Genomic DNA, 23,622 nt, shown 5'->3' with positions numbered 1-23,622 from the left:
AACAAATCCATTTGATTTCAGAACCAGTGCTCTTTACCACTTTACTATAATTGTCTCTTAAGTAAGAATGTCTTTTGCAGCACTATTGTCAGGTTTTAGAAATGTAAACTAGAAGAAATACTATTTTTTAAAGTAAAAAGAAAGCTATTTCTTTTTGTTTATATTTTCTACTTATAAAATATGAAACTAAAGGATAAGCAATAAAAAGAAAACTTCACTTACTTTTTGCCCTGAATGCTGTTCGGTTCCTGAAAATGTTAAGAGCTAGTTAAGTAATACTAGGTTAATAACAGATAGAATGGATAAAGGGATGGCACATTTCTAGAATCTTATTAATTTTTGCTTTCTGAACGAAACAAGCAAGCTATAAAGTCTCCATCTAGTGGCAGTTTGGGGTTACTGCAGACTTGACACGAATTTGGCCACTACTCGTTGGGGCACTTGTCAGACTTAGTGCTAGACTATGACAGAGCATTTTACATACATTATTTCATTTCCTTCTTCTTAACAGTACTAGAAGGTAGGTAGCATTAATTCTCATTTTTACATATGGGTAAATTGAGACTCATAAAATTTAAATAATTTGCTCAAGATGATAAAACTAACAAGTAGAATGTGTACTGGATTTTTTTGGATGAGTATGTTAATGGTGGGGAGATAGGAGAGAGATGATTTGAACAGATTATAAAGTATGCTGTATTTAGGAATGGAATTAACTGGCCACCTTTTTAAAGACTCTTGATACTTGCTTTTCATATTGTTCTCCAGAAGGGTTGAGTCAGTTTGCACTTGTGCCAATAGGCTTTAATGATACCCTTTTGCCCAAACTGTTGATAAAATGGGAGAACACTTTTTTGCTTTTTTTTTCAACATTTGTTTTTAAAAGTTTTTTTAATCCGTGAATTATCTGCCATTCTGATTATCATGCATATTTATGGTAACTTATAAGTGCCATTAAAATTTTTCAGTAAGAGATAGGGAACAGAATGTGTAAAATAATATTTTTATAAAAATAAATCTTGGGGGGGGTGACTCTATAGTGTAGTGGTTAGCCCGTCTGCTTTACACGCAGAAGGTCCTGGGTTCCCGCCCCCCGGTGGAGCCACAGACCCAACCCCCCAATCCTCCCTCCTGCAATCTTGCCCCTGCAGGCCCAGGGGGCCCCCCGGCAAGCATGTGGGAGGAGACGCCCCGCTTTCAGAGGCCCATCTCTTAAGGGGAAATGGCAACATCCATAGGTCAGGGGTGGAAGTGGTGGGAGGGGTTTAAAGAGCGGGGAAAAAGATAAATCTTATATGGCATAGATTAAAACAGAGTGACTGTTGGCAAGGAAACAAGGCAGATGATATTTGGTCTGGTTGGTAGCAGAAATAGGTGGAAATAGGAGTAAGCCTGCATGATAATATAAAGGAAGAATTAATAGGACGTGGAGACTGAGCAAGATGAAGGAGAAGTCAACAATGAATGTGAGACTTGTAGCATTATTTTAAAGGCCCAGAATTTACATATGTAGCTGATGAGTTTAACCTATTTAACTTTGATGTTCTTTGTACTTTTATTATACATTGAGGCCCCCACATGTTTTTTAAAAACATTTTTTTGTTGCAATAAAATTCACATAACTTAAAATTTACCATTTTAACCATTTTAAAGTATACAATTCAGTAATTGATAGTGTATTCACAAAATTGTGCAACCATTACCACTAATTCCACGACATTTTCATTACTCTCCAACGAAACCTCTTACCTTCCAGTTACGTTTTCTCATCTTCTGGAAACCATTGATCTCCCTTCTGTCTGTGTGAATTTACCTAATCTAGACATTTCAAATAAATGGAGTCATACAATAATTGGCCTTTTGTGTCCGGCATTTTTCACTTAGCATAATGTTTTCATGGTTCAGCTGTATTGCAGCATATATCAGTTAGTACTTCATTCCTTTTAATGGCTGAATAGTATTCCATTGCATAGATATACCACATTTTACTTGTCCACTCATGCATGGGTTGATTTTATTTTTTGGCTACAATAAATTCTTCTATGAACATTTGTATACAAGTTTTTGTGTGAATATATGTTTTTAATTCTTGCGGGCATATGAAAATAGAATTGCTTGGTTAAATATGTTTAACTTAAAAGTGGCTATACCATTTTACATTCCCACCAGCAATATATGAGAGTTTCAGTTTCTCCACATCCTTTCCAACACTTTTTATTTTATATATTAAAAATTATAGCCATCCTAGTGTGGAGAGTGGTATCTTATTGTGGCTTTGATTTGTATTTTCGTAATGACTGATAGTGTTGAGTATCTTTTCATGTACTTATCTACTTTTGTAGATCTTATTTGGAGTAATGTCTATTCAAATCCTTTGCCCATTTTTTTGAAGAGAGGTTATCATAATTTTCCCATTTAACTTAATACTTGCCTATTTCACTGGATTTATTTCTCCAGAAAACATTATAATTCTCTATCACAAATTCTTATTTTAAGTGGCACATACTTATCCTTTTTTCTTCTAAATTTTGTTGTGAACAAAGTATTTAAAGGCTACTTAGCATACTCATATGTTCTGTCCTTTTTATTGTTTTTTTTTTATTGTAGTAAAATATACATAACATGAGATTTACCGCTTCAACCATTTTAGATGTCCAATTCAGTGACATTAAGTACATTCACAATGTTGTGCAGCTATTATCACTATCCATTTCTAGAACTTTTTAATTGTCTCAAAAGACGTTCTGTACTTGTCAAACAATAACCTTAGGGCATTTATAATATTTTTGGAACCTTTTGAAATGGAACCTGGTTTATATTACATAAATCTCTTTCAGTTTTGATTCATTTTAAGGATTATATTATATAAAAGGTAGTAGATTGTGTTCTTTAATTTTCCTAATTGTCACTTGTCATTACTATTAGTTTGTGAAGGGATGATTTCTTGAAATGGCTAATGTGGTTATTTTGAAAAAAAAAAATTTACCATTATATATATAATGCATATGACTTATTTTTATAAATTGCATGTAACTAAAAGTTGAAATACATACATATATATATATATACTGAAAATTTGTGTAACTTATGATTTCAGGAAACTCAAGAATATACTCGAAATGTTGTTAGATACTGCATTGAAGCTCTCCAAGACTGGTTTGATGCTATTAACTTCGTAGATGAGGTATGTATATTTCGGATATATGTAAAAACATTTAAGAAAAGTGTTAGGTCTCATTTAATGTTGAAAATAATGAATACCTTTTCATGGGATAAGGGAAAGAAGTCAGAATGAATATAATATCATTAGGCTTTAAGAAAGGAGATGTGAGAGACCAGTTCTATGACATTTAGGAGGTTCCACAGTGCATTAATCATGTTTGCTTATTTCCTGGAAAAGGATATAATTTTTAAAAAAATGTATATGTCTCAGTATTTGTCAGGAGTAAATTAGTTTCATTTGAAGAGGTAAAAGTGACAGTGCAAATGTGAATAGGATAGGGGAGATTAATGGAAAAGGTATCAGTTGGTCAGCATTCTTCTATGGGCTTTAACAAGAAAGATTGTTGTTAGTGAACTGAGACAAGTTGGTACAGAACATCCTCTGTATGATTAAATAAGGGCTTGCTTCTAATTTGTCAGCCAAGTTTACTATTAGAAGCCCTTTCTATTCCTCTTATAAAGTGGTGTCAGAATATTCTATATGTAGAAGGAAGACCATGTTTCAGACTACTTCAACCCCCCATCTGATTTCTGAACCCTAGAGAGATAGAACCCCTGCTCTCTTTTTTTTGGTGGTGGTTGGGTGATCTCTTATTTCTTTTCTATTCTTTTCTAAATACTTTGTTATAATCACAAACTTATCAAAAAGTTGGAAGTAGAGTAAAAAGAAGTTTGTTTTCTTGAACCATTTGAAAGTTAAGTTGTTGACTTGATGACCATTACCCTAGATACTTTAGTGTATATTTCCTGTAAACAAGGACATTCTCTTATAAAACCAGATACAAATTAGAAACCTATAAAAATTAGGAAATTAACATTTATGTTATTACTATCTAATACTTAGAACTCATTCATGGTTTACCAGTTGTCCAATGATGTTCTTTATAGTAAAAGGATCTTATTCAGAATCACATGTTTCATATTTAGTTATCATGTCTAAGTAGTTTTTCATTTCTTTTTACCTTTTAGGACAGTGACATTTTGAGGAGTATAACTCAGTTATTTTTTGGAACATCCTTCAATTTGGATTTGTCTCATGGTTAGATTAGATTATGCATCTTTTGTAGGAATATTATAGAAGCGATATTGTGATCTTTTTATTGCACCACTGTATGGTGGTTTATGATTTTTGTTTATCCTATTACTGATGATGTTTCCTTTGATCATTTGATTAGGGCTGTGCCAGCCAGACTTCTTCACTGTAAAGTTACTCTTTTTCTCATTGTAGTTAAGAATTTTGTGAGAATGTACTTTGAAACTATGTAAATATATCTGTCCATCTAATTTTCAATTAATTCATTCACTTTTATCTGTAGGGATTCATAGTTTCTATTTCATTCAATGGGTTATGATCTGTTATTTGATGTTCAGACTGTTTCAGATTTGGCCGGTGAGAGCCCCTTTAGCTGGTTTCTGTGTCCTTTTGACTCGTCCCATTAATCTTTGAGGACTTCCATTCTTTGGCCAAACAAAATGTTTTTGATTCACCTTATATGTTCCCTATTTCATTCCTGGAGTCAGTCATTTCTTTAAAGATCCCTGAAAACTTTTAGTAGAGAATAGTATTTAGAAAGCAAGATCCGGCTGCTTGGTCTGCTCACTGCTCTTAGGTTTTCTCAGTGATCAGAAGTTAGAAATACGTGTGTGTGTGTGTACATATTTGCATCTGTATTTCTTTGTCAAGTATGTATATTGAAAGCTGTGAGTTCAAACTGAAATTTTAACTTCCAATATAATACCATAGGACTTATTCTAGATTTCCCCTACAGTGAAAACCCTGGCTTCTATTATTTTTAATACACTTATTTATTTGACTAATCCTCTTATAGATAACCGATTTCTCATCTCAGTTGCCTCCTTTTCCCCTACATAAATGCTCTCTTCTCCCTGCATTCTTTGCCCCTCTTGCCACATGTGGACACCCTCCTTATCTTGCTAAGGCTCTCCCATCTTGGACTACCCTTCTGTGAAGAAGCCCTTCTCACCTTATATGTGCTTTGAATTCTCACACTTGGCTTTTTCTCTTTTTGAATGCCCTCTTCATCCTGCTTTGGGTCTGATGACCATTTGGCCTTTTGCACACATGGATAATCTCCTTACCTTGTTTGTATTTTGATTCCCTATTCTAGGATGGCTCCTTATGTCATTGTCTCTTTTACCTTTGTCAGGCTCCGACTTCTCATCCCAGGTCAGTTCCCATATGGATGTCCTCCTCACCCTGATTATCTCCAACATATTATATTAGATTGCCCTGCCGTATGGATGCTCTTTGGGCTCTTCTCAGATCTGACTGCCTGTGCCATACCACATCCTTTGTTAAACCACACATCCTCCTTTTTTTTGTTTATTTCACCCAAAATATTTCTGATATTTCATACCACCGCCTTCACCCCATATCTGACATCTCCCATCCCCTACCCACCAGTTGCCTATCTCACCCTTGGCTCTGACATACTTCTTTGGGTTCCTCACCTGTACTTGCCTATTTTGCTGTATTTCCTCTGTTAACCTTGCCCTCTGCCCCCTCCCTCCCCCCCAGTCACTTTAGGATGGAATTGTTCAGAAGGGAAGAGCCCCTTGCTATCTTTAATCCTTCTTGCCCCACACTAATTTATCTTCCATCCCTGATTACCTCTCCTCCAACATTTGAGTCTGCATTTGGCCTTCAGTCTGGATTTTGTCCATCTGGATTCTGATTCTGCCTTCATCAAATTACCATGATTCTTATCTTGTCTAAATGTTGGTCTTTAAGCTTAAACTTTGTTTATATAAATGGTAATGAGTCACTTCAGAGAAAACATTTTCTGGCCTCCAGTGCTCCATCTTACTTTCAACTTGCTTTTAGTCCTTCACCCCATCTAGGATCAGTCCCTCAGATGGAGCTTCAGCTGGAGCTTATCTCAATCCAATTCTCATTGGTATTTGAAACTTTAGGAATTATTGTTGAAATGGTAGTCTCATTAAGACAACAGGAAGATTGATGTATGGAAGCATTACATCACACACAGAGGGTTATGTAGTAAGTGTTTGACATGAAATTAAGCCACGGTTCATCTCAAGGGTAGAGTTAAAGACATAAGAATCATGTATGGTATTCAGAGTGGCTGAACTAAAATAGTACATTTGTTTTTCACACAAAAATATTTTTTGAATGTTGTAAAGAATTTACATATATTTTTAAGAGTAAATAAGTAGAGAGAATGTAAGTAACAAATACGTTATTGTTTTTATGGAGTTTAAAAGTTTTTTTGTTAAAGTGCTTTGACATATTATATTCTTCAAAATGACCCTATGAAATAGAGAAGATTTTATTATCCCCACTCTTATGTAGATGTGAAGTGGATATGAAGAGATATTAAATGACTTGCCTATAGTTATGTAGCAAATTACTAGTAGTTCTGGATCTAGAGCTCACATTTTTCAACTTTTGTCTCGTAGTAAGTATTTCAACTATACTGGTTGTTGGCAATGGAAAGAGCTTTAGAGTCAGGCAGACCCGAGTGTAAGTTGTGGCTGTGCTACAGACCAACTAGCTATGTGATTTCGGATAGTTTTTTTTTTTTTTTTTTAAGCATTGCTTAGCCCATCTTATCTCTTTATTGAGGATGATAATGTTAGCCAATGAGGATCGACTAAGAGGCATATATTATATGTGTGATAAATATTTGTTCTTAATCTTTGTGGGTGGATGTCAGAAGTTATTATGGAAATCCTGCACAGATGAAGCAAATAATATTTTTCAAACTGAATTAAGCCAAACCCAACAATCAAATAGAATAAAGAGATGAAATAAATTTTCCTCTAAGGTAGGCCATTTAAGAATCCTCAGATACATGAATATTACATAGGGCAAAATTTGTGAGTATGTAGCAAGGTAGTTTGACTAGAGTCCCCTGAAAAGGGAGTAGTAGAACATGCATTCATTCAGCAAATGTTTATTGAATGTTTACTATGTTATAAACGTTGGGGCTACAGTGATGAAATAATTCCTAATTTAAGGAAATGCAATACAAGTAAATAATTAATTTGATTTCAGTGCTTCTGTAAAGTTGTAACCAGGTGCTATGGGGGAGCATAGAGTAGAGCATCTGAGCTAGCCTGAGGGACCCAGGAAAAACTTCCTAGTAGAAATATCATTAGAGCAAAGTGTTAAAGATATATTAATCTAGTGGGTAAGGAATGTATAGCATTTGAGGCAGAGGGAATAACATATACAAAGATATAGAAGCTTGGTGGGTTAGGAATACTAACTGTGGTGCATGAGTTTATATGATAGGAGATGAAGCTAGAGAGGTAAGTCCTGTCTTCTAAAGAGGTGGAAGGTTATCAGAAGGTTCAAAACTTTAGGGAACCATTAAAAAATTGTGAATGGAGGAAGTACAGAGTAAACTGATGTTTCGGTAAGACTACTTCCTGGCAGCATATAGAGGTTTAAATAGAGAAATGTGTTAATTAAGATGTTTTTGAATGTAAGGAAAAAGCATATTAAGGCAGCTTAATTTAGAAGAAGGTAATTTATTATGAGTAGAGAGAGGTATTTCATGGATCTTGGGCAGCTCAGGGACTGAGCGGAAAGCTGAACAGGAGCTCCTGACTCGCCTTTGCTTAGCCCCATCTGCCTCATTTTTTCCTTCCCTCTCTGTAGGTTGGCTTTCTGTATTTCTTTATGGCGTGATATAGTATTTTTCAATAGTTGCCTAATGTCACAGTTTCAGGCAAACTCCAAAACCTCTCTGCAAATGTCTCTGAATCCCATTTCAAATTTTCAAGAGGTAGAGACCTTCATTTCCCAGTTTAGGTTAGGTGTCCCCTGCCCTGATTCCAGTCAGATGTGGCTACTATAAACTTGACTCTTAGGGTCTAGTCCGTGCATGCATGCGTGTGTGTGTGTGTGTGTGTGTGTGTGTGTGTATTGGGAGGTGGGATAGGGACGGATGCTCTGAAAAGATGACGAGGGTTGTGAGTTAAGCACATCCTACAAAAGATGTCTTTATAGAGGGTGAGACTAGAAACAAAGACTACCACTGAAGTTAGACACTAAATGTTGAGGGTCTGAGCGAAGATTGTTTAGGGGTAGTCTGGAAAAAGAAGAAAGTAGATTTAAGAGATACTTAAATAATCAAATTAACACACTTGGGTACCTCATCAGATGTAGGAGGCTTGTAAGAGTTAAGGAGTCTGCCTTTCAAATCTGAATTATTGGGAATTTGGAGAAGACAGATTCAGGAGTATTGAGTTTTAGAGCAAAGATACTGAGTTTGGTTTGGATACAACTGATTCGTGGTCGCCATGGGATATTAAGTGTTGATGTTCCAATAGACACTTGAATGTAAGGTTTGGAGTTTAACTGAGTGAGAATTCTGCTGAGATTTGGGAGTCATCTCAGTAGAGTTGGCATTGAAGCTATGAATCTGGATAAAGTCACCTAGAATGAGAAGAGTAGAAAACTGAGAATGGAATCTGAAGAAGGGAAATTGAGGGAGATTCTGACTTAGCTAGTTAGTGTAGAATATGATATGAAAATAGTTATGGTAATAAAGGGCAAACTTATTTTTAATTGTAAAATACATATAACAAAATTTACCATCTTAACTATTTTAAAGTATGTAATTCAGTGGTGTTACGTATATTCACATTTGTTGTGCAACCAATATCTAGAATTTTTTATTTTGCAAAACTAAAACTCTATATCCATTAAACTACTCATTTTCTCTTACCATTCCCCAACCCCTACAACCACCATTATATATTTTGTCTCTACGATTTGACTAAATACCTCATATAAGTGGAATCATACAGTATTTATCTTTTTGTGACTGGCTTATTTCACTTAGCATAATGTCCTCAAGGTTCATTCATGTTGTAGTGTGTGTCAGAAATTTCTTCCTTTTTATGAAAGGCAAACTCTTATTTATTATAATAATTTTCTGTAGCCATTTATTCACTCACATTTTGAGGAAGATGTTATTCTCATATTGGTTTTAGAAAAAACTTTCAGGGATGGTGACATATTGCAACTCTTTATACTGATATTACATTAGCATAATCATCTGAATATTCTGGATAAAAATTTTTTACATGAAAAAACTTTACTAAAAATTTATAAAAGCATTAAAAATAAGTAATACCTTTTAAATTAAATTTTTTTCTTGTTTATTTAAGAGGGACGACTGTTGTGTACTTTTGCCCTATAGTGATAGTGTGACCCATGGGATTTACAGATTTAAAATGCAAATTTTATAATATTCACAAGAATGCCAAATGTCCACATATACTGAACTAAGCTTTCTTTTGGAGACTGTGTGTTCAGCACTGATATAGGGAATATCCCACCCAGTTTATGAAGGAATCTAGGCAAGCCGTTCACCTACACTCAGTTTAGGGCTGTGGCAAAAGCCTCTTACCACTCTAAATATAACATTGGAGTCCAGACTACCTCCTCAGTTCACTACTGGTTGGTTAACTTTAGGAAGTTACCTACATTTTCTAAGCTTGAATTTCCCTATTTATAAAATGGGAATATTAATAGTTCCTGCTCCATAGGCTTCTTGTGAAGATTAAATAAGGTAATGTGAATAAAGTGCGTAGCATGGGGACTGGCACATAGTAAGTGCTCAATGACTGTTAGTTGCAATTTTTGTTCTTATTACTATCATGATATTTGGTATGCATACATTTGAAGATTCTCAAATGGCCTCCTGTAAAGGGAAATCTCTCCTATCCCTTGTTCTGTGCTAGATGCTTCAAAGGAGTCAAAGTTGAGTAGTATACAATTTCTGCCTTTAAGTACCTTGCAGTCTAAAATGGAATAATTTTATCTACAGTGTTTTTTTAAAGCTATATCTTCTAAAATGTTAAGTTTTGATTAAAAAGTATTGGAATAAATCAAGGCGAAAGTGTGGTTTTAGCATTTTTAAAAACTTCTTTGAACTTCTGTAAAACATTATTTGACTCGTGGGTTTTGTTTGTTTCTTCCAGCCAGCACCTAACCAAGTCACTTTTCATCTGCCACTACATCGTTACTATGCTATGTTTTTGAGTAAGGTAAGACTGTCATTAAACAATTTAAAAAATTCAAAAATAAATATTAAATTAGTAACTTTCTTTATCATAATTTTTAGGCTGTGAAATGTCAAGAACTAGATTTGGATTCTGTTTTACCAGATCAGGAAATGTTAATGAAACTAATGATTCACCCACTCCAAATTCAAGTATGTATTCAGGCCTTTAAAGTGTTTTGAATTGAATTCTTTGGTTAAGTAAGTCTCTCTTTATTTTATTTTTATGCCTTTATCATTGCTTTTACAGCCAAAATATTTGAAAAAAAATTTGGTAGTTAAAATAACAAAAATAGTTTTGGTATTTTTGCCAGATTATATTTAGGTGTTTTTGCTTTTATGAGATTTACATTTAGTTATAATTTCCCCAGGAATTCTTTTCACTATATTGACTTACAGGAGAGTTTTACAGCACTGTTTTAGGAGTTAGGAGACCCAATAAAGTCTATCCTTGGTGCCACCACTGTTTCATTATCCATGTCGTTTGGGGGTAATTCACCTACTCGATTCTTGGTTTCAGCATCCGTAAAATGAGAGGAGGGAAAAGAGAGAATTAGCTCGCATAAGTCCTGCAGTTTCTTTCAATTCTAGCACTATAGTTTTGTGGGCCAACCTTTTATGTATGTTAGAGGGACTTGCACTTCATTTTGTTTTTCTGGCAATTTTAGATTTGTTAATCATTATTGAACTTTAATTTTGGGGGTTAGGAATAAGTATAACTATACTTTTTTTTATAACTTATAAAAAAGTTATAACTATACTTTTTTTTACTTGATACAAGATATGAATACATGAAGAATGAAATATGAACAGTAAGAAAATTTATTCTGATCTGACCTTCTCTTATTTGGAAAGTGACTAGTTTGGATTGAAGGCTGAGTTAGGGCGAATTAAATATACAGATTATATTCTTTGACTTTGAACACTTGGCTTTGTTTTATGCTTATTCCTGTGTTTCTTTAAGCATTATGTATGTTTGGGGAGAGTAAATATAAGTGCCACTGATTCCTCATGAAAGATTTCAGTGAAAATTGCTACAAATGTATCCAGGAGTCATGGAAAACTAACTCATGTATAAAGTCCAGAAGAAGGGACTATATAAAGCACTCAAAATGTTTAAAGTATATATTTGAATTGACATTTAAATTGAAATAGAATTGAAACTAACATTGGACAGAATGTCAGGCTCATACTGGGGTTAAGTTATAAAATATTTTGAAATGATTGTTTAATATAACGTGATTTTATAAAGATTGAATTTAGATGACTTCTTTGTACAATTTATGTAATTTTTATTTTACTAGGCAAGTCTTGCTGAAATCCACAGCAATATGTGGGTAAGAAATGGTCTGCAAATCAAAGGACAAGCCATGACCTATGTTCAGTCTCATTTCTGTAATTCCATGATTGATCCCGACATTTACCTATTACAGGTAAGCCAATTTGATAATGCAGATGTTGTACTTTAGGGATGTCTCATTTGTACCCACAGGATTTTAATTTATCGATGTGATAAATGATGGCAGAGCGAGGTCATTGCTATTCAAAGAAAGATTTATTACTTACATTCTCCAAGAGAAAGGGGCATATCACATCATGCAGGACCACTGAGGAAGCATTAGATTTTGGTCAGGAGGTAGAAGCAGGAGTGAGGGGCAATAAAGCAGAACCTTTATTGGGGTTTCCACAGGAAAGGCAAGGCAAGGCAAGGGAAACACGTTAGGATGGGCTAATTTGAATAATTCTGATGAGCTTTGGGGTGTAGAGGCTGTCCCCAGCTATCTGGTACCTGGCCTTGTGGGGGTGGAGGGAATATTGGCTTGGTGTGTGAAAGGTAGATAAAGGGGCGATTTATTTGCATGTAAGAAGCTTGCTCCCAAGTTAAATTGCTTATTATCTCTGGGAATTAGCTAGCCCTGAAAGGGGAGTAATCTTTCCCTGGGTGTGTAAGGCCCCCCAAGATAACAAAACATAAGATGCAGAAGAAAAAGATTAATATAAGAAGTAAAACTGAATATTAAGCAATAAAATTTGTGGGTTTTTTTTTTTTTTTGATCTTTTAAAGGTTTGTGCTTCTAGACTTGACCCAGACTATTTTATTTCATCTGTCTTTGAAAGGTAAGCATAATTTTATTAAGACAGATATTAGGAGGTATTTGGAATTTAATTTTGTTTTAACTTAAAAAAGTCTCTCTCAAATATTTCTTGTAGATTTAAGGTAGTGGATTTGTTGACAATGGCTTCACAACATCAAAACACAGTACTTGATGCAGAGCATGAAAGATCGATGTTAGAAGGCGCTCTTACGTTTCTTGTGATTCTTTTGAGTCTTCGTTTACATTTAGGTAAAAAGCACTAATACTAATGCTTGGGTAGTAACTATTCTTCTCCCTTTCCTCCCCTCTCCAAGTGTTAGTAACTGGCTTATGGAAAAAAGGAAATGATGTGGATATATTTGAACAGACTTTCAAGCTCTTGATATGCTATACAATTGATACTCCTTTTAGAATATCCTTTAAAAAACCATTGATTTGAGGGAACTGCAAACTGCAGGGTAGTTAAACTGCAGTTATATTTGGGGCATTGCATTCTTTGCTCTTTAATTTTTGACATATTTCATTTTTGGTAAAACAGCTTAATGTATGGCAAATTGTTTCTTTATAATTCAATTCTGTTTTTAACTATTTTAGGAATGTCTGATGATGAGATTCTCAGGGCAGAGATGGTAGCCCAGCTGTGTATGAATGACAGGACACATAGTTCATTGCTGGACCTCATATCCTTTTAAAACTTTAATTTTATTTTAGCAGGATCTAAATAATAAGTAATTTTTATGGATTAAAAATATATAACTTTTTTGATTAAAAGAGTTTTTTTTGAAGTTGAAAATAGTATAGAAAAAGAACTTAGTTTTTGTTTAACTGTGTTCAGGGCTAGTGGCAGATGTTTTTGCCTCTAATTGTTGTCTCTCAGGGACCTCTTGTTAGACCTGGTTTAGACTGCAGGACTGATGGCTCTGGGCACTCCAGGATATGACCTTCTAGGACAACGTTAGTGAAAGGAAGCTGAATACTTTGTAAAAGGCAGCTGGGTCTACTTTATCTGTGTAGCCTGGCTGCAATTCATAGTTAAAATGTAGAGGTATACCTTAAAATTATTACCAGGATTTTAAACATTTTGAGGATTTTTTCTTAAAATTCAGTCTTAAACCAAGAGGTTTTTAAGGGCAGAGACTATTGTCTACAAACTTTGAAAACTTATGGTTCATTGAATAGGGGTGATCATACAGTTTATTATTGGACACATTATTTTTTGTTACTGTTAATAAAATTTTAGACAAAGATCATTTTGCAACTTTGTGGTAAAAACTTATTTTGTAAACTTTTGGCTGAATTCACTTTGTGTATTTTGAATATGTTTGGAATAATTTCCTAAAATTTTGTGAAATAACTCCTATTGGAATGCCTTCAAGGTTTGATAACCTTGAAGATTTTAGTAAGAAGCATCAATTTGATATTGTTTGATGATTTCTTTCAACAATTATGTATTGTATATCAGTGCTATAACAGTAAAAGCATTCTCTGTAACTTTGAATTTAAAATAATTGTATAATGGGAAACCAATGAGAAAGAATGTGATATTTTTTTTTTTTTACTTTCAAGATGATATTTTATGTTTTTGGAAAAATAATCTTTGCTTATAAAAATCTTGGTTAATTTTTAGCATATTCGCTGATTTGCTAAGAGAAAGCACATTACTTGCAAAATGTCGAAAATGGGAATTAATTTTTAAAAAGTTATTTTTCATTTCTTGAAATTTGATTAATTTGTTTTTGGGGAAAATATACTTTGGAACTACTTTAGCATATAATTTGTTAGTAGGTTTCTAGATTAAAAATATTAAAATTCACAATTAATAAAAAATTATTATTGAACTCTTGTATTATATAGCCCTCTTGTGGCCAACCTTTTATATTACAGCCAATTACCTTGCCCTTTTTTTTTTTTTTTAAGCTAGAGTACCTTGGTTAGATTATAAAACTCACTTTTTTGGTCATTAATTTTTTTCTTGACACATGCATCATATTCCAGAAAATCCAAATCCCAAAAGTGGCATTATTCCGGGCAGTTATAGCTTCGAATCAGTTTTATCAGCTGTAGCTGATTTTAAGGCTCCTGTTTTTGAACCTGGAGGTTCCATGCAACAAGGCATGTATACTCCTAAAGGTATGTTTATATAAATAAACATTCTTTGAAATATCGGTTTTCATGAGTTGTGTATACTGAAAGAAAATGTTTTGCCTTTTATTTATTCTCAGCTTTGGTATTTTTTCTTCAGCTTTCTTATAGATGTGTTTGTCTTTTATGGTATACAATGATATCACTTCTATTTATTTATAAATCTATGGTTTTATGTTCCAGTAAGGCTTCTTACATGACTCTGAATTATAAATGGAACTTTATATATGAACTCTAGTTCATTTTAGTATTTGAATAAACTAAATGAACCACATTATAAAACAAAATATATACTTAAAAACATTTTGAATATATTTGCTGTCTAAATTTGATTTTGAAATAATTCTCACTAAAATTTTAATTTTAAACAGTTAAAATTAAAATCTATGTAGAATGTTGAAACATTTTCTTGCATTTTGAACCTCTGTAAATAGATAGACGCCTTCCCCTTAAGTGGTTGGTTTTCTAAGGTTTTCCCCCTGGATTTATAGATATGTTTGAGAAAAGCCAGAAGTAGGTGAAGTCTCGATTCATAGTCTTTTCTTTTTAATTCTCACATTTTCACTAATCCGAGTTAAAAATTTGAAAGAGATAGCAGTTTCATGCTTCTTGACCCCCTTAATACTCATTGTCTAAATGAGAAATTGATGCCCACGTTGAAGTTATAAATAGCATGTACTGTGTTTGGCAAAACACAGCAGAATAGGCCTTATCATGTGGGATTTTTTCCTGGGAGTTTACCAAAGTAGCAAGAACAATCCAGAGTATTCGGTTGGAATATATTCTATTAAAGGAGAAGCACAATATTTCTTTATTATAGAGAATATTTTGTATTTAGATGAACTTCCAAGTAGTGGTGTTCTTGTATAGTGCAGTGCTTATTAAATATGATGTGAGGTTTACCCCTGTCAGATTCATTCACGGTCCTTATTAAAAAAACATGTTCCTGTGCCTCAGCCCCAGTCTGTTCTCATTAGGATCTCTGGAGATGGATTCTGGGAATATGCTTTTTTAGCAAGCTTTATAAGATGATTGCCATGAACAATAAAGTTTGAGACACTGAGATGGAGCATTGGGCATTTGGAGTTTAGAGTCAAGAAATTGGGTGTCATAATTCAAATATGGTACTAAATTGTATTAGCTAGTTGTGTGATGTTAGAAAATCAATTTATCTTTGGATTTGACTTATTTGTGAAAGGAGAGAGTTGGAATAGATGAGTGATTTTTAAGCCTTTAAAAAGTGGTTGAAATAAGCCTTTTTAATTTAGGAGAACTAAGCCTTAAGTGAATCTGTTACACAAAACCAATAAAACCAACCCTACCCTTGAAGTGTGTGTGGTTAGTGGACATTGCTTCTCATCTGTTTTGCCATCTCCTCCTAAAGTGGGCCTTGTTAAACTTCTGTGGAAATTCACCTCTAATGGAACACTGTTTGAAGCCTGCTGGACAACTAGTTAAGCACTGAAGTTTCTTCCATTGCTCTGTTTTTATAATTTTCATAAAAGCATTGGCATTTTAATTGGAAAAATTAATAGATTTAAGAGTGAAAGACAGTAAAGGATAATAGAAACAATAAAAGCCTTTGTCTTTGTGAAGACCTATTTTAAGGATCTTAAGTCATACTTATGATAATTTAAAGTGAATAGCATGTTACCTGAAAGTAGGGACAATTGTTAATAGTTTCTTATGCTAGAAAGTTGAAATTATAGATGTATAGGGAGAAGCCTAAACTTCTAAATATCATCTCTACTATTATATACTTGGCATGCTGTATTTTCTTAAATGAATTCACTTTTTTAAAATTTTGCCTCATCCTAACCACGATTATTAGTTTTTATTTGCAATGTAGAATTTTCTAATACGTATTAATATAATTATATAATTATTTTTAAAAAAGCTTTGTGTAGTTAGTACTTAAAATGGTCTTGTGTACTACCAGTTGTATATACAACCACATATGGGATAGTGGTTTCTAATTATGGAGAAGGTAAGGAGATCAATTATCAGTTTCAAAATGTCAGTACCATAACAACTTTCAAAAGTGTTAACGCATTATGTTTCTTACTTGCTAGTAGGCATTTTATCAAAAAAAAAAAAAGCAATGAACTAAATGAACTAAATTTTTATGATGAGGCATTACCATATAAAACTTTTTATTCACTAGTTCTTGCTGAACTTAAGAGAACATTCATAATGATGAAATTATGATTTTTGACTTAGAAAAGTATTCACTACATCAAGCTTATTAAGGCAAACATATAATCAAATTAAACTATCCCATATTTTAAATTTAAAATATACTTAAATGTAATTGGTCATTAGAAATTGACTTTATTCCTAAGAAGTCAGTGTTTTGTTTCTACTTTCTTTTGAATACTAGCCGAAGTCTGGGATCAGGAGTTTGACCCCGTCATGGTCATTCTTCGCACAGTTTACCGTAGAGACGTGCAGTCTGCAATGGACAGATATACAGCATTGTAAGTCTGTTATATTGATTAGAATAATAATGGATATTTTGTATGTATATAGAAAAATTCCAGTTATAACACAAATGTGATACGCTGTCAGTAAAGTATAGTCTCAGTCTTTAGAGAAGATACAGACTGAGATAAAAAAATTTAGCTGAGATGTTTATTCTCTAGATCTTGATCCAAAATTTGATGTTAATTTGATAAAAATAAATTTTATAAAACACCACAAGTAAACAGAAATAAAAAAAATAACAAACTTACTTAGTTGCTATTTGACCAGTGGAATTCAAAGCTTGGTTTTGTGTTGTTCTGCTTTTAAACCAGTAGAGGTGGCACAAGTTAAGAGAATAAAATTGTCTCGACATCAGCGATGACGTATATCTACAAAGTATGGTAATATTGCTGTGTTCTTGACAACTGGGAAAGCTTTGAAGGGTACCTTTTTAATGAAGAATTCAATTTTGTATGTTATTGTTGTAGACTATTTTTAAAGTGTTTTTTTCACCTATTTTTAGACCTTAGTATTATATTGTGAACATCATAGGCTATCTTTTATTTGTGCTTTTCTAAAGCTTAAGTTAAACATTTGAAAAACAAGTTTAAAATGATAAGATGTCTTTAATCTTGAGAAAATATTTTGTCCTGGTTACTATCAAAGTGTAAATATAGATATTAGGTATAACTGAAACTTCTCTTTTACCAAGACTTTGCAGTAATAGATGTATATTGAGTTAAAGATCCATCACAGATATATCTGAAGAAAGTTTGTAGTGCTGAATTTTAGCATACTTCCCTCTGCCCCAAAACAAAACTTATTTCAGCCATTTGCATCTCTCTTTACCTTTCTCTAAAACCCTTGGGGAGAGAATCTGAGGTTCTCATTTCTCTGCTTTCTTAGCATTGCTTTTTATGCTTATATGGTTTTATAGCTGTTTGCTTGTAGGCTTTTAGTTCTTGAGGAAGATATTTTTGTCTGTATATGTCTTTTATATCCTTAGTACCTATTTCAGGGCTGGCATTAAGAATATATTTGTTGAATAAATACATTTGAGTGGTTCACTTTGGAAAATGAAAAGATGGGCAGAAGGAAACATTTGCATGGAAAACCTAATGTGACTTTCATAAACACTGCTGTCTTAAGTGGTTCTGCCTTTTTTCATGGGGTAGTGGTAGTGGCCGCTCATTTATGTATAAAAATTTAAATGTATAGTAAATTTTATTCTTTTTACTTTGTAATAGATAGAAATTCGGACTGGGATTGGGCTGAAACTTTCAAAGCCTTGAAAGTCATTAAATAATATAAACAGTTTTAAAGGGAAAATTTTATTTTAACAGTACACATTTATTGAATGTGTTATATGCTAGGACCTCTATAAAATAAAGAGAACTGTATCTTTTATTTTGCACATAGCAAACTTTTAATTGAGCTCCGAACAGTTAATTTCCATTATTTGGACTTGTGGTTCTCAACCAGGAGTGATTTTTATCCTCCAGGAATATTTGGCATTGTCTGAAAACTGGGCAGGTTGTTTCTCATATCCAGTAGAGGCTAGGTCTCCCCCCCAACAACAAAGAATTATCTAGTCCCAAATGTCATTAGTGTTAAGGTTGAGAAACCCAGTTTAGACCTATAATGACATACAGGTAACCTTTTCTGTTTGCAGGTTATCTTGAGTTTTTAAATGTATTTGTGTTATTATTATTTAAAACTACATCATAATATGATTTATAATTATTTCACGTAGTTAGGGAAAACTATATCCTCATAGCTATTTTTATTTTTCCTTTTTCTTATTTTGCTCTCCCCCCCCCCGCCCAATTCTCTTATTCCCTCATTTGGCTTTTTGAGTTCCTGTATAATATCTTTATAGTTTCTTAGAAATATTTCTGAAGTGCTATGATGTTTCTTGGCAGTTTGAAAATCTTTATTTTCAAAGAAATGTGTATTTAAATAAAACAATAACAAGGCAAATAAACATACTCTCTGACTTCAGTCTAAAACCTTTAAACCATTTTCTTGTAAGTTAATCTTTGAAATTTTATGTGTAAACTATTATATTCATTTAATAACATTTTGTATACTTAAAGTAATTATCATACCTAGGAAGAAATGTGTGTGTTTCCATGTAAAACTTAATTTTTTTGGAAATTTATTTTGTATGTGAAATATAATATCAGCTTCCTTTATGTGATATCTTTTATTTGCTGTATATTTGACTGTTAATTGACTATTTTAGTTCTTATTAAGGCATAACTAGGAAATAACCCTAAACTGTAGGATTTACTATTACTTGGCTATTGGTCACTTTCATTTTCTTTTAATTTTAAAGGTACAAAAAGGGTTAAACTGTGATTTTACCGAATCTGGTGTTTTATTTGCAAGAAGAGAATGGAAATGGATCATTTTTCACTAGTCTTTTGAAGATAAATTAAAACTATTATGTACTCAGAACTAGCTTGGTGCTAGGTACTTTGTAGGCAATCAGTTATTGCTAAATGAGTGAAAAGTAAATTTCTTTAAATTTTTGTGCTGAGAGTTTAAGTGAAAATAGGTCATTTGCGTTATATGATATTTAGATGTTTAGAATCTTAGGATCTTATTGCTGGGAAAGGCCTTCAATATTTATCTAGATTCTATAAAATTATCTCGGGGCCATCACTGGAAGAGTGGGTTGGACAACAGCAAGAGGAGGCCTAAGCGAATGCAGGTGGCTCATCTTGCTGCCATCCCTTCCTCCCAGTACCCCTTAATGAATCGGTCAGCTTTTAAAAGGAAAACAAAAACAAAACAACAAAACAAAACAAAACAGCAGTTGGAAAACCATCCATTTAATTCAATGTTTTATTTTACATATGAGGACATTGTGGTCTACAGAAGTTCAGTGAGATATGTTTGTTAAGGACAGTGTTGGAACTATTGTCAAGGCTATTTCCAAAACACAAATGTGATTTTTATACAATGGCTGTTTTAAATTCAGCTGGAAAGTAAAAATTTTAAAACTATAATTTCTGATATTTTGTTGCATCCCATCTTCCATCTTGAAGGTTAATGGCTGCTGGCCCATGTTTGAAAGTATGATGTATGAGTGTATATATATCAGTTTGTCTAAAACTAGTCAATAATTAGGTGTCGGTTTGAGACACTTAAAAATTTTTTTGCTGTCATGTAGCTTTTCATTTGCATTATTCCATTAATGCTTTTGAAAAGAGCAGTCAAAATGATGTATTACCTGCTGCCTTGAACAAATATATAACCTTTTTTTTTGGAACACTTTATTAACTTATGTGCTGCATGTTTAGGGGGTAGTGCTTAAAGCAAACAAAGCAACAATAAAAACTAAAAATTGCTTTTCTATATACCAAATGAAATAGAATAGTTGAAATACTTTATCATAAACTATTGGGATTGCTTTGAAAATTATGTTTGTATGTAGCTACTATAGTGTTATATAGAATCTTTTTAAATGCAAACTTAATTCTAGATAACTCATTTCTCTGAGTATATATTAATATTATTAATATATATAAATAATTTTTTTATTTTAAAGATTTTTTCCCCTTCACCTACATAATGTCTGTTTCCTCTGTGTTGAGTTATCTATTGTTTGTCTCTAGCTTCCATGTTAGTGGCATCCTTTGGATATCTGATAATTCTTGTGATAAAGAGCTCTCAGTGCCTTGGTGGAACTTGTCTATTCTGAGCTTAATGGAGGGTGATTTGGATAAGCAGGTTCACTGAGAAGCCCTCATGTTAGTCTCTTTAGAACTTTTTTTTGGTCTGGTGGGATTCCTTAGAGAAATATATTCAAATATTGTTCAGAAGGCAATGAATTCTCCAGCCAGAATTCTGTTAGAGTGGGGAAGGAGTTTTCATCCAATCTTCATTTTAGCTTCCTATCTCTCCACCTCCAGTTTTTGAGGTGCCAGATGCTGCCAGTTTCTAAGCTTTTTGAGGATTCTGCAGTGTAATTTGGATTGATTCTCAGCTTTCCCTATTGCTTTCTTGTGTTTGGCTTTCTTAGGTTTACTAGATGAGTTATCACATTTGATTTCTAATTAACACATTCGCTTTCCGTGTTTTTTTCTTTTCTGATTTTCCCTACCTTTGTGATTTTCATCCTTTAAAAAAAATACCATTACTGTAGTTTTATTGGAGTTTTGGGTAAAAGTAAAATTAAATATTTATGTTCATTCTGTCATTTTAACTTTAAGTGCTAAATGTATAACTTATTTAGTTTGCATGCTCTAGATTACTAGTTGAGGTTGGGTTTTTAACAATCTATTTCCCTTCATGTTTCTTATTGTGAGAAATGTGTATGGATTATTTTGTTGATTTTTCTATTAGATTGTATAAAGTTTACTAGTTCTACAGTTTTACTTTTTATATTTTATATAACAAGTAGTGATTTATTTACTTTTTCCCTACAGAAAACCTTTTGCTCCAGGACCGTTTATTGAATGATCCATCCATTTCTCAATGATTTGTAATGCTAATTATATCATATACAATTGATCCTCATCATTTGCAAAGTCTGTATTTGTGAATTTGGCTACTTGCTAAATTTATCTTTAAACCCCAAATTAATTAATACCTGTCGTACTTTCTTGGTTATTCGAGATATATGTGGTCATGCAGAGTGCACCTAGATGAGGTCAAAGCAAAGCTCTGCCCTCTTGTTTCATCTCTTACACTGTAAATGTCCTTTTTGTGGTCTATTCAGTGCCATGTTTTTGCATTTTAGCCCTATTTGTTGGAGATTTTGCTGTTTAAAATTGTCCCCAAATGTAGTACTGAAGTGCTGTCTAGTGTTTCTAAAGGCAGAAAGACTTTGATGTGCCATGTAGAGAAAATTCATTGTTAGATATGCTTTGTTCAGGCATGAGTTATAATGCTATTGGCTGTGAGTTCAGTGATAATGAATCAATAATATGATATATCCAGAAAAAGGTAGAGGAAATTCACTAATCTGTACATGAGGCCATTTCAAAAAGTGCTTAAGTAACATCTGTAGTGTGTGATGAAGCCATGAGAAAGCTGAAAAACTAAATCTAGACTCATGAGCTGATGACTGATAAAAAGGCGTAGTGTGTAGCATTGTGTTGAGGCTGAAAGCCAAAGAAATTTATTGTCATGTTTACCCAAGGTCAGGAAAATGTTAAACCCTTCTTGGCTGGTGCTGGCTGGCTTGCATGTTTCAAAAGGTAATGTGTGAAAAATGTTAAACTTGTAGGCAGGGTAGGTTCTGCAGATCAGGAGGTGGCAGAACTTGCTAAGAGTTATTCAGGAAATGGATAATATGGAAGAGCAGATTTCCAATTCAGTGTGGATGAGACTGCCTTGTTTTATAGACATTTTCAAAGAAACTTATATAATGCAATGGCATTTAGATCGACAAAAAACGTGACCCCAGACATGCAGGAACCTAACTCTGTGTTTCCCTTAGGAACAATAATTCAGTGTTTGTGATGACTTTATAGAACATAGCTACTATGAATAAAGACAATTGATTATCTTTCTATCAATCAATCATCTATCTATAGGTCTATTTCTCTTCTGTTCATTCTATAAACTAATACTATACTGTCTTAAATACTGAGTCTCTTTCCTTTCTCCTCTTCCTTCTCCTCTTCTTCTTCCTTTTCCTACACCTCCTTCTCTCTTCTATTTATAATAGTTATTCTTGGCCTTTTGCTTTCGTGACCACATCAGATTTAACAATAAAACCTGTTGGATTTGATTGAAATTGTACTGAATTCATAGATTAATTTGGTAGAAATGCCATCTTAACAGTAATGCATTTTTCTATCCATGAACATGGCATGTATCTCCATTTATTTAGTTCATCTTTAATTTTTTCCAATAAAATTTTATAAATTTTTTCCATAAAGGTTTTGGATATCTTTTGTTAGTTTTATTCAAAGTTATCTTATAATTTTTGTAGATATTGTGTGTGATATATTTCCTGAAATTACAGTTTTCTCTTTGTTTTAGCGACTAGGAATGCAGTTGATTGTTGTTGTTCATCTTAATGTTCAGCCTGATTCTTATTAGTTCCATTAATTTATAGATTTCTTAAAACTTTCTATGTGGACAGTTAAATTATCTGGGAATAATGATCATTTTATTTCTTTGTGTATACACACAAGCACATTCTTGTCTTTGCTGGCTAGGGTCTCTAGTATAGTACTAAATAATAGCAGTGATGAAAAGCATTCTTGTCTTTTTCCTAATGTTTTTCATGCTTCACCGTTAGATATAATGTTTGTTTTAGTGTTTTTGTAGTTACCCTTTATCAGGTTGAGGAAGTTCTTTTTTATTGTATGCTTACCAGGAATTTTTATTATGAAGGTTTTTATAATTTTATCGAGTGCTTTTCCTACATCTGTGTAGGTGATGGTGTACAATCTAAATATTCTTGCATAATTGAGAAAAACCAAATCTTGTCATGATATACTCTTTTTTTAAAAAAAAATAAAATATGGCTTCATATGGTTTACTTGTTTTTAAAGAATTTTTTCCATTATACTTATAAGAGTGATAGTCTTATGATTTAAAAAATAATAGTGTCCGTGTATTGGTAACAAGGTTATATTAACATTATAGAATTATCTGTGTATTTTTACCCTTTTGCT

General features: G+C 33.0%; 1 protein-coding gene across 6 annotated transcripts in view; it reads left to right on the top strand.

Moving 5' to 3' along the window:
• The window catches only part of UBR3 (ubiquitin protein ligase E3 component n-recognin 3 (putative)), a 187,984-nt gene that overhangs the window by 68,692 nt on the left and 95,670 nt on the right, over positions 1-23,622 (top strand). For all 6 annotated transcript variants that reach the window (XM_011357832.2, XM_011357787.2, XM_011357796.2 and 3 more), the window contains exons 11-19: positions 3,098-3,184; positions 10,201-10,266; positions 10,344-10,433; positions 11,585-11,713; positions 12,346-12,398; positions 12,492-12,625; positions 12,971-13,056; positions 14,365-14,506; positions 16,899-16,995. In XM_011357832.2, coding sequence (XP_011356134.1) covers positions 3,098-3,184; positions 10,201-10,266; positions 10,344-10,433; positions 11,585-11,713; positions 12,346-12,398; positions 12,492-12,625; positions 12,971-13,056; positions 14,365-14,506; positions 16,899-16,995 — 884 coding nt within the window. The remainder of the gene's footprint in view (positions 1-3,097; positions 3,185-10,200; positions 10,267-10,343; positions 10,434-11,584; positions 11,714-12,345; positions 12,399-12,491; positions 12,626-12,970; positions 13,057-14,364; positions 14,507-16,898; positions 16,996-23,622) is intronic.

Source organism: Pteropus vampyrus, unplaced genomic scaffold (genome assembly GCF_000151845.1).
Source record: "Pteropus vampyrus isolate Shadow unplaced genomic scaffold, Pvam_2.0 Scaffold2, whole genome shotgun sequence".
Classification (NCBI taxonomy): domain Eukaryota; kingdom Metazoa; phylum Chordata; class Mammalia; order Chiroptera; family Pteropodidae; genus Pteropus; species Pteropus vampyrus.
This window is presented reverse-complemented; position numbering and strand designations above follow the sequence as displayed.